Source organism: Theobroma cacao, chromosome 1 (genome assembly GCF_000208745.1).
Source record: "Theobroma cacao cultivar B97-61/B2 chromosome 1, Criollo_cocoa_genome_V2, whole genome shotgun sequence".
NCBI lineage: Eukaryota > Viridiplantae > Streptophyta > Magnoliopsida > Malvales > Malvaceae > Theobroma > Theobroma cacao.
Genome location: NC_030850.1, coordinates 34605332 through 34617006, shown reverse-complemented (window position 1 = coordinate 34617006; position 11675 = coordinate 34605332). Strand labels below are relative to the sequence as shown.

The 11675-nt window shown below is 35.2% G+C and overlaps 3 protein-coding genes across 3 annotated transcripts; 1 reads left to right on the top strand and 2 right to left on the bottom strand.

The window, feature by feature from the left end:
* Positions 287–1346, top strand: LOC18614147. The gene is made up of 2 exons (XM_007051760.2): positions 287–700; positions 816–1346. The coding sequence occupies exons 1-2, from the start codon at positions 442–444 to the stop codon at positions 1010–1012; spliced, it is 456 nt and encodes a 151-aa protein (XP_007051822.2). The 5' UTR covers positions 287–441; the 3' UTR covers positions 1013–1346.
* On the bottom strand, positions 1481–3560 carry LOC18614146 (F-box/kelch-repeat protein SKIP4). Its single transcript, XM_007051759.2, has 3 exons — positions 3467–3560; positions 2497–3009; positions 1481–2249 (listed from the first exon to the last, which is right to left on the bottom strand). The coding sequence occupies exons 2-3, from the start codon at positions 2976–2978 to the stop codon at positions 1652–1654; spliced, it is 1080 nt and encodes a 359-aa protein (XP_007051821.2). The 5' UTR covers positions 2979–3009; positions 3467–3560; the 3' UTR covers positions 1481–1651.
* Positions 3843–10846, bottom strand: LOC18614145 (acyl-CoA thioesterase 2). The gene is made up of 17 exons (XM_007051758.2): positions 10736–10846; positions 10480–10572; positions 10211–10278; positions 9838–9919; positions 9592–9635; positions 9331–9456; positions 8352–8429; positions 7640–7727; positions 6882–6994; positions 6135–6197; positions 6000–6055; positions 5748–5852; positions 5542–5598; positions 5110–5211; positions 4629–4677; positions 4464–4532; positions 3843–4382 (listed from the first exon to the last, which is right to left on the bottom strand). The coding sequence occupies exons 1-17, from the start codon at positions 10749–10751 to the stop codon at positions 4305–4307; spliced, it is 1287 nt and encodes a 428-aa protein (XP_007051820.2). The 5' UTR covers positions 10752–10846; the 3' UTR covers positions 3843–4304.

Below are 11675 nucleotides of genomic sequence, written 5' to 3'. Positions count from 1 at the left end.
GTCTGGTTTATCGGAAAAAAAATTTACTTTAATTTCTTTTTTCTACTTTCTTGATTTTGGTTTTAGGCAATTTTCCATCCGTTTACTGGCTAACCAAACAGCCAAAAGAAAGTTCTGTCAACTGTTTTTTATTCAGGCGGGGGATTCGAATGGGGATATATGATCATTCATTCATTGTCGACTTTTAAAACGACGCCGTTAATTTGTTTCAAGTCATTCGTTTAACGTATCAGGCCTGATACGACGTCGCTTTCACCTGAGTGGAAACGGGCTCATTTCAGAGTGTTTCAAAATCAAAAACCAGTAACAGGCAAAACCCCAACGAAAATCTCAGACAAGATTTACGCTCGAAATTTTTCAAATTTCAAAACCCTAAAGCCCTCCCCCAAAAAGGAAAAAAAATCTCTCAGCAAGCAAATTCAAGTCTTCTCCTTTTAATCCATGGCCCTAGACAACAAAACCAATACTCTAGAGGCGCGCATTGACAATCGAGGAGACGAATCGGATCCGGAATCCGAAGAGGACTTGGAGGAGCTGGAATCGGATGTGAAGAAAATGGCGGAGAAGATTCTAGAATACAGAGCCACTATTCCAGATCAGCTCAAAACCACTCTTGATTCAATTCTCTCTTCTCAAAGACCCAATTTGCCCGGCATCGATGACGGGTCCGAGCCTGGACCATCCGGAGAGCATAATGCAGGTCCGTAGACTTTTTAGGGTTTGTAAAATTGGGGTTTGATAAATCTTTCTTGAATGCCATTTCATTTGCTGACTTATGTAATCAAGATATTGACCAAGATTTTTTGTTTGTATAGATTCAGAAGCGATTGAATTAGATAAAGAGCAAAGGACGGAAGAGAAGATTCGATTACTTAGAGAAAAAATTTCAAGTAATATTTCAGCTATGCCAGTTGTTTTGAAGAGGATGAAAGAGTGTATTGCCAGGATTGAGAAGGTTGACTCTTCCAATGGCATTATACATCCAGCTTTTAAAAAGAGAAAAATCAGTTGATCCAATGAAGGATGATTTTTCCATAATTGACATGTGTGGAAATGGTGGATCCATTGCATCTAGACTTGGAAGAAAAGGGTAATTGGATTTGGGAGGTTTTTTTCCCACATAGGTGTAATTACTTGAAACCATTGCTTTTGGTGCCTCGGTTGATAATATATTACAAAGGGGCATCATTGCTGTATTGATATGCAAATTTTTTTGTACTAGTGTTTCTTTTGCTGCTCAATTCTGCCAAGATTTCATGTGTGTTCCAGAAATGTAGAGCTGTTTGAATGTAATTATTGTTAGCATTGACTTTTGCTTGAAGTTTGTAGCCTTTGGTGTTTCTTTAGATTGATACTATTTTTTTCTTGACAAACAACTAGTACTCATCTTGCTCGAATGAATTGAAGTCGGTATCCTGCAGGACTGTAACCATGCTGCCCTGTTTTTTTTACAAACAATACAACTAGCGGTTGCCAAAAATGATGTCAATCCACAAAATGATACATGTTTGATTCAGCTGTAGTGTTATATAGAATGATAACATGTGTAACTTACAAAAGTAATGATTTTCGTTTCTGCGGTCAGAACCAAAGAATATTGCACAACAATGGACAACAAATCCAACCCCAGGTTTTCCAAGAACCAAAGGATTTAAATGGACAAACATTTACAACTTAATATCTCATCATTTGAAGTCAGTTTAGGTATGGAAGAACTCACCATCATCCCTCCCATATTTCCTGCATTGCTAACATCCACAACTACCGTGCTACGCCCCTTCCCTATCACATAAATGCTCTTTCCAACAGCAACAAGCTTGCAGGGTGGTCTTGTAAGTAGGGGCGAAAGCCTACCTAGGGGCACCCACTCCCTAATTTCCTTCTGCCACATTATTAACCTTGTTCCAGAACTCTCATCCAGCACATAAAGAGTCCCATTTAAAACAACTGCAGGACCTTGCCAGCCTGATGCCATGTCAGCATCTGCATGCTGCCAAGTGCAACTCGATGGTTCATAAACTACTGCATAAACATGGGAAGTTACCGCAGATCTGCCACAGCGAATATAGATCTTCCCATCCAACACAAAGGAATCTTCAATTTCAGGAACAATGTTTGGATCTGAAAAAGATTTCCAATTGTTTGTGCAAGGATCATAAGTGTCCCAAGAATGTGGAACATTTGAGTTTAAACCTAATCCACCAATTGCATAGATTTTCTGATTGAGGACTTCACAAGCAAAGTAGCACCTGAGCAAATAAAAACTCAAAGATCACTTTAAAATTATCTCCAAAATGAAGAAACTACAACGCCTCGATATCATGTAGCAATACCATGCAATAGGTAGAGCATACAAAATTAGGTAAATATAAATAACTATTTGTTAAGTCATTTATTTGCACACTGAAGATAAGGGAAAGGGAGTTGAAGTGCTTCATTTACCGGTTCAACCTTTAGGAGTAACTTCTAGGAGAAGAACAGAAGAAAGTTTATTACCTTGCAGTTGATAAGGGATTAGCTTCAGTCCAAGCGTAGATAGAAGCATCATAACAGTAGGCCTCATCAGTAGCATCTTCAGACCATCTGCAGCCACCCATCAAGTAGAGTTTCTTCCCCAACACTTCAAAACCTATTCCCTTTCTCCGTAAGCTGAGAGATGGAAGCCCCCGCAGCTGCTTCCAAGACCTTCGTGAAGAATCGGGATCCAATACATAACAACAAACCCTCTCAAACTTGTCTTGACACAAAGCATAGATCCAAGTTTCATCTAAATTATGCTTTCTACGATAAACATGCCACTCTTCGCTGTGCACTAAGTCCCTCCATCTCCTTGAAACACACTTGAGGACAGTATGATACTCTCTAGGGACTCTAGCCAAGCAGGAAAGTGCGATATCATCAGGAAGCCCACCTATCAGTGGCTCTTGAGTTTGTTCCGTTTGACTGTTACCATCTGATCCACCTTCCGCACTATCCATTGTAATCCCACAATCAAATAAAGTCCTCAATCTAATAAATAAACATTGGAAATATCGTCACTTTCAAAATGTTTTTGGATTTTAATTTGGGAAAAATATCAAAAAATTCAAGCTAGCATTGATCTTGTAAGGGACATTAGAAACTAGGTTGAGCTACATATTGACCCAAGAAAAAAAAGACCAAATAATTTCTTTTCCAAACTTAATTTTTGACGAAAAATTATACACGCCAAACGAACGAGATCAATCGCTAAAATAAATAGAAAATTATGAATTACGCTAAGCTAATTATCCAAAAAAAAGGCCTAACCTAAATGAAAACAAAGGTCCGAAAGAGGGAAAGAAAACGCTGCAACTAAAGATTCGAACAGGAAAAATCAACATCGAAAAACAGACGACAAGATTGAGCCAAGGATCGAAAAGGTACGTACATATACACACGCAAATTCATAGAAAAATTAGGGAAAAAACACAGAGAAAATGCTGACCTGTGATTAGCGGTTAGTAGCTTGAATAATCGGAGATGAGGGAAATCGACGACCGAGGATTGCAGAGGTGTAAAAGCGGGGGGAAGAATTTCCTAATTAAAGATTTTTGGAGGGGTGAAGTTTATATAACGTGATTATTGAGAAAGGAACGATTACGGGCCGATTGGATTACGACAGAGACCAAGGCAACCCCAGTTTCCTTCGGGCCTAAGAATCAGCCCAGATTGAGGTCCCTGGTGAATTTGCACTAGTCCAACAAAAGTAAAATGTGATCCTACTCCAACCACGAAAAGCGAGATGGAAGAGAGAGGATCGCGATACTTGATACTTAAACTTCACAAAAGGAAAGCAAAAGGATTCTTTGTTTAGCAATAGAAGCAAGCTTACTGGTTTGGTATGATGAATTGCAATGGACAATGGGCTACAAAATATTCCTGTTACCACTTTGGGTGAGAAAACTAAATCGTCTACCCCGAATATTACAGAGGAAGAGGATCGATTTTACTACTCCTACACAGCCATTTAAAACAGCCAATCCTTCAAAGTAATTAAGTGCTGGAAACAGTCAAGTTAAAAGAGTTAAAATTTCTTCTTCGCTTCTTTTCTTGTCTATATAATGTTATTGGGATTTGAACCATCTTTATCGTGGATAAGGATAATGATGCAGTTTCCTACAATAACGTGCACAAATGAATGGCAGTAGGTAGTTGAAGTAGGTTTTTCCACCAGAATTGCTACAAAGCAATTATCTGAAGAATCTATGCTAGGTGCACCCTGGATTCTTCCATCAATATTGCAGCTGTGATCATAAGGCTTTATATATAAAACATACAGCAGTTCAAAGCTTTGATACAACCGGAGGGTTCAGGGGCCTGGCCATCCTAAGCAGTGCTTCTTGAGTTAATGATACAACAAGCTGCAGTTTGATATAAGAATGATTGGTCAATAACACAAAATACGAAAAGAAAAGCAAGAAAGGATGATGTAAACTCTATACCTCTCCCTTTCTGTTGAACATTTGGCCTGAGACAAAGCCACGGGTGACGCAGGCTGTAGGACTCACAATCTGCATGACATTGGCTCCATTAGTGATGTTCTTTCATTATAAAAGTGAAAAAAAAAATGTAACCATACACGAGATCAAACATCGGCTGAAACCTACCACAAACAATAACCAGTCATCAGCCCTAAAATGCCGATGGAACCACATCCTGGCAAAAGAGAAATGAAAGAGTAAATAAATGTGATATATCAAGTAAGCCTATGGGCAGTAAATATATTAACATGTTACATTGGGAAAAATAAAGATATGCTGAAACTCTTTTTGTTTTATGATTATCTTGGTACGTGCCCATTGACACAGGTATGTTCAATTTTTTCTTAAGTTTTTCCTTGTAGTTGGAGGGTCAGAACGCCATATCCCTGCAACTTGATATGCGTCAGACACAAGTAATTCAGGAAAAATCATATCATGTATGTATGGGTGTATTTATAGTTGGGCTGGGGGGAGGAGTTTGCCCAATATGTAAATTTTTCTGAATAAAAAGTACGCAAGAGAATATGAATTTTGCTAGATTCGGGGGATCTATGACCCTCACACCAAAAGAATATATTTGATATGATGAAGATCAACAGCTGCTTACGAGTGGTCCAGACTAAGGGAAGCTGACTTAAAACCCTGTTTCCGGTGAGGATTCAAACTGACAGCACTAAATATCAGATCTGAAGCAAAGGCCACCACACATCTGCAAAAACAACCACATAATAGCACATAAAATCTATGAAAGATAAGAAAGCCTCATCTACAACCCAATGTATGTATATGCTTCCTGAAGTTGCTAGTCCGATACTATTCCTATATGCCTACAGTTCTGGTAATATGGGAAACCAGAGTGGATGCGTGCATGCATAAGCATGTGCTACTCTTCGACAGAACAGATTAATTAAGCTACACCATATGCAGAAGAAGATTAAACATTTTGCCAAGTCATGAGTACAGAAAAGGTAGTCATGAAAAGTGAAAACACATAGATAAAAAGCAGGAAGTATCTAGCCTTTAAAAAGAGATCACTGACCTATGCAAAGCTTGATCATCTGAAAGTTTTCCTTTGGCTCTAAACCAATACCTCAATCTGTAAAGCAAATTATCATTCTCAAATAAGATTGCACCTAACTGAAAGACAGAAGCTAAATGGGTAAACGCAAATTAAAACATAACATTCATATTTCCACGTGAATTGGCAAAGATAAGATTACGCAACACCACAAAAACAGGGCTAACCTTGGAGTAGATTTAGTCTGGTTTGTGTTAGTATTAGGTGCACAAAACCTTATCTCTATTGGCCAAGGAACAAAATTTGTTGTAGAAATTTTTTTCCGATAACTCCTGAAACAACAGATTATGAGTCATTGGCACCTAACACAGGAACACTCAAAATAAGCAAACTATCCAAAGAGACATAAATATTAGGACACCCATGTACACTTACATATAGCAATAAACTATAGGAGTAGTGAGTATTAAAATTCTTACATAGGAAGACGGGGATCAGTGAGACGTAAGTCTCGTAGCTCATCCAATGACAGAAGCTGCGATAGCTCAAAGTCTAATACAATTATCCACCGCAGCAAATGACAGGAAATGTTAATTAAAGCATATATTATTTACCACATCAGGAGCTGGCACAGATGGCATAATTGAATCTTGATGATCAAACCCTTCTTCTTCTTTCTGTAAAATCAACTCACCTAATATTACAAGTAATCTGAGAGGCTACAAGTACCCTTTCAGCAGCAATCACTTGAGCATACTTTAAAATAGATCATGAATTTAGGTAAAACAATAAGAGTCTTACAGATTATTGCACCAACAAACCAGTATCAAAAAGTATAATAAATAGAGAACATAGCTGCTGCAGTAAACTATTGTTGTATGTTCTGCACCTAATTTTGCTAAAATCTTCTTTACATATTTTCTATAGATAAAACAATTGATTTATTAACAAGTTGGAAAGAGCAAATTCAACTCAATTTTCTTTTGCTTTAATAGTAATACATGATTACCAACTAGCTTTCGAGTTTGCCATCCCAAATCAAAAATTCTGCAATTATTGGAACCTTTCCTTAAAGATCAGAGTAAGCACTGCAAAACAGATACTCTTCTTTAATGTTCTTTCAAACCACCTTGTATACTGATTTTTCTTCCTCACAATATCAATCTTCAGATAGTATGAAACAAACTAACTCCCTGAAGTGAAAGATTGGATCATAATAGTTCTTCATAGATTTAAATTGCACTCTACCTCTCAAGAGATGTCAAACGTTCAAGCTCATACAACATACAAAAAAGTCAACAACTGAAGTTATAAGAAAGTAGATGATGACCCTTGAATATAAAAATGAGGATACTGCATACCTGAAAAGAAGCTAGTAAAGTGAATATTATGTTTCCTTTTTGTATTGCATCTACTCTACGGGTAGCAAAGTTTCTACCATCACGTAGACGATTAACTTGATATATTATTGGTACTGTAAAAGTATGTATAAATATCTGTTATTAATAACTTTTTCACTTGAACTGCTAATTTCAATAACAGCATAAATCAGTGATTTAGAATGCAAAGTTCAATAAAGAAAAATGATGTAAAAGCCAAGATTAATCTGTACTGCGGATCTTTTTCTTGATCAGAAGGATGATCAAATAATTTTCTCACAAAACTACATACACATTAAACACGAACACAAACTAGAATAACATGCTCAATGCCTTCACCCGACCGCCATCTCTATGACAAATTCTATTTTAGATAAACAACAGGGTAGCACTCATAATCTTTTGGAGGCTAAGGGGAACAACATTGCTTCTGCAGCTTGTGCAAGCTTTTTTGAGCAATGAAAAGTCAGTAATGACAGTACAGGAGGCTAGGATACCCTTCCAAATGACAGGAAGAAAACAAAGAAAGAAGAATGAAATATATTAGCTTAGACATATATCAAATTCTTATGAGTTATGAAGCTTGAAAATGATGGGATAATGACCCATTTATAGTGAGTCATGCACATATTGAGTTACAAACTCACAATGTAAATATATCATGGATAGGACATTTCTAAATACAAAGAACATATGATGAATCTATTCATTACACTAACGCTCACAGATAAGGCACTTACTGCTAAAATCCCCAACCATAAGAAAATAAGAGTGCAAACTATGGACAATTTTAAGAGAATCAACAGTTTTTGATGCTGCAGCCAGTGCCTGAATACATGATGACAAAGGAAGGAAACAGTTAGCTATTTTAAACAATATGATAATCAACAGGAAGCAATTAGGACAACAATTACTAAGTCCATTAAGTGAATTAAACCACTTAATGTTGACATATCAGGAAGCAAACAGTTTGTCAACATAACAGGACATGAGCCGAGTTTCTTTAAATTCTCTTTTTTCTCTCTCAAAGATTTTGAGCAGAGAACAAACTACCTTGATATTAACTAAATATCAACCTCTATATGTAGTTATATATCCATATAAATAAACTAATGTATGTCTACCATTTCACCCAACACGCAAGAGGTTTAGTGTTTGATTGCCAGCATTTCATCTACGAATCATTTGTCCTTATCAGCAAAAATATATCAGGCCACCATTTAACCTCACAAACTATCACTAGAAAGTAGCCATTTTAAAAACTGATAATCTTCTTCTAAAACAACAGTGCAGATCATTGAGTATCACATACATCAAGCACACAAGTAAATACAAGGGAAGCATCTTGCCTACATTTAATACACTTGTCTAAACTATATTATCGTAAAAGCTAAGCCTGGGGGACCAGAAGTAGACAAGCAGAATGAAGGAAACAAAGAAGCTTAAACATGCCTGTCCAACCAACTGTCCTCCAAAGACCTTCCCAAATTTCGGTGCATCTGGCAAAGTAATTCCTTGGAATATGTTCAACTTCAACAAACAGAAACAAAGTCTTAGTATAGAGGTTATCTAAAGAATTATTGATGTCTAATATTTTCCACCACTATTTTTTAGCATGGTTCACTAAGGAAAGAAAAATGGCATGATTAAGAGTATACCAAGAAAACATGAGCTATAAAACTTCTCACTATCCATATGGAAATATTATTAAGTATTTTCATCTTACTTTAACCCACTTTAGATGTAGGAAACTATAAATGCAGCATGTTTCTGTTAGCTTAAGTTGGTGGCTGATGAAAAGGTTGAATAGGGCAAATGATAACAATGGTTACATGTAGATTAGGACTCCAGGTAGAGGAAAAAGGGAGAAATATTTTTTTCCAATAAATAACTGGGAGAGTGGGACCATAGGCTCGTAGGTTGAGCCTTAAAATCTATGAAAGCTCGAAGATTTCCATTCCTTCAGTTATGATTATTCAGCTATTTTTCCTTCAAAGAAATCATGTCATTTATTTATTTATTACATGTTAAATGAGACATTATTTGAAAGCCTCAAAGCTCTTATCTCATATACATGTATAGCTTATGCAGTTGAAGGGTGAGTACTGCTCAGACTTGACAATATAATCTGAACATGTCCAGCAGTACATACAGGTAATTAGGATTTTGAACTCAGTCAAATTTGAGTATTTATGACAATTAGTAAAATGAAAGAAAAAAAAAGGCATTTCTTCAACAAGAGAAACTTAATCACAAGTTACGACAAGCAACATTGTTATACTAAACATTTACTCACTAGCATGAAAAAAATCAATATACTTCTATTGGCTCCAAAAATATCAACAGTGTATAGATGCTCCATAAGGTAAGCATAAATGTAAAGCCTTGAGCCAAAAAAAAAAAAAAAGAAATGACAACAGAAGAAGCATACTTCTATTGGCTCCAAATGCAATATACTTTCCACAAGTGCAGAGGTCTCAAGTGTCTTATCTGCGCTCCAGATAGATTTTGACTGAAGCAAAGTGAAATGCTTATGAGGTAGCACCAGGCAGGTCAGCTGTATTTACAGATAATACAACAAACACTCCATATTAGTTTTCCCTCGGAGTACATATTCATATGTTTGAGCAGTTGGTTCAATGTACTTGTCAAGAAAAGTGATGCAAGGGAGAAGAAAGAAATAAGTAGCTACCTTAGTTAAAGCAATTATATCTGCCACATGAACAGAGGAATTAACTGCAAAAGCAAGCTCAATTATATTCTATTGCGGATGAATGTCTCCATCATTAGTTGATTTTAAGCCACTTCTTTTAATATAAGATTATTCAAACACACTTGCACACACACGCAACTGTACATACTAAAATAGGCCAGCACTTTATAACTTTCAATTAGCAAAATAATATAAACATAAGGGAAAAAATGACAAGCTTCTCACCATTGCCAAAGTAATCATATCGTTTCAACTGATACTCAAGTCGGTTTTCTTCCTCAGCATGGACTGATCCAGAGACTTCAGCCTGTAAACCACAAAACTGAACCTTAACAAGCTTGAGAAGAAAAAAAGATCCGTTCGATTGTTACTTTTAGTTAAATTTTTGCTTCTAAAAACAAAATCAAAAAGTGAGTTTGAATAAAAAATTTTACTTGTTTATGAAACAATTATGGTCAATTGTCCATTGCATTTTAGCTATTTCCTCATCCTCAATTAAATATTATCTACTTGTTTTAACCTTTTAGAAAGGGAAAAAAATAGCAAAGCCTAAAAAGAGAAAAGAAATATATTACGTACGTAAATAGCAAAAACAGACCTCTCCTTCCCATACGAAATATATTCCATCTCCAAATTCACCTTCACGAACAACATAATCTCCTTTCTCTGTAAAGCAAATTGGTTCAAGCAAATTCAGTAAATGAATCAGTTCTAATATTTTTCACTGCACTTTAACTTAAACTGATCAAAGAATTTTTTTTTTTTACTTATAAAGCAGATGAAAGAAAAACAGACGCAAATCAAACGGAAAATCAAATCGCAAGCATTTCATTTAACTGAATTTGGATCAGACTTTGGAAAAATTACCATAGTGTTTAAACTTCACGACTTCAGCTATTCTCTTGAACGAAGAACTCGGTAATCTCTGCAGCAACGGAACGTTGCCTAAAAACTCGATTACTGCAAAAATTCAAAGAAACAAAAACATTTCACACAATTTGGAGAAAGTAAGCAAATAATCAGGCGGGAGATTAAATCTTCCCAGAAAAATAATACTTGCGGTTGCTCGGTGACCAATCGGAGGAGTACCGGAGATTAACGGATAGAGAAAAGAAAAATTCACCTGCTTCGGTGTCCATGACTGAGCTTAAGCGGAGCAGCGGTAACAAGCAAACTAAAGCCGAGAAGAGAGATTAGAGAGAATATTTAAAAAAAAAAAAAAGGAAAAATAAATTGGAGTGATGGTGGGGATCAAGTGTTTCCGAATATAGCAGCATGAAAGTGAAGCTGGCAAAGTCAAAGCAATGAATTTTTTTATTTGAAAGAAGTGAAAAAAATAAGAAAGGTAAGGCGATCCACGTTATTTTTTAGGAATAATTTGGATAAGTTCTAATGTCACGATTCTCACATATATTGAGTATATAAATATAAGTTTTTTATTACTTATTAAGTACGTGAATTTGTAATTTATAATTTTATTTAAATTTTAAACAAAATTAGGTTTAAGTTTTGTGTTTAAGTTTCGATCTGTGATAAGTTATATTATAATATATTCAAATTTTTATTAATTTAAGACCTCACGAAAGATATAAAAATCGAGATAGATTCAGACTACTGTAACAGTTTCTCTCTTTTATGAGTAAAGAGTTAGTGTAATAAAAAAAAGATAAATGTTAAGTATATAAATATGAGTGTTCCACCCCTTATCAAATATATATTTTGAATTGAAAACGTGAATTTATGATTTATAAACTTATTTAAACTTTAGTTTAAGAGTTTAAGAACGCAAAAATGGGATAGATGTTGGCTATATAAATATTGATCTTTCACCATCTATCAAATATATTTTTTTAGTTAAGAATGTGAATCTATAATTTATAAGTTTAATTAAATTATATTTTTAGAATTTAAAGTCGGATGTGATTGGACTTAAGTTTTGATTTGTGACAAATAACCCTAAGCCACATGAATAATGCTAATAATAATTTTAAAAAATTAATATTAATAATTCACTTAACTTATATATATATATATATATATATATATATATATATTATATAATA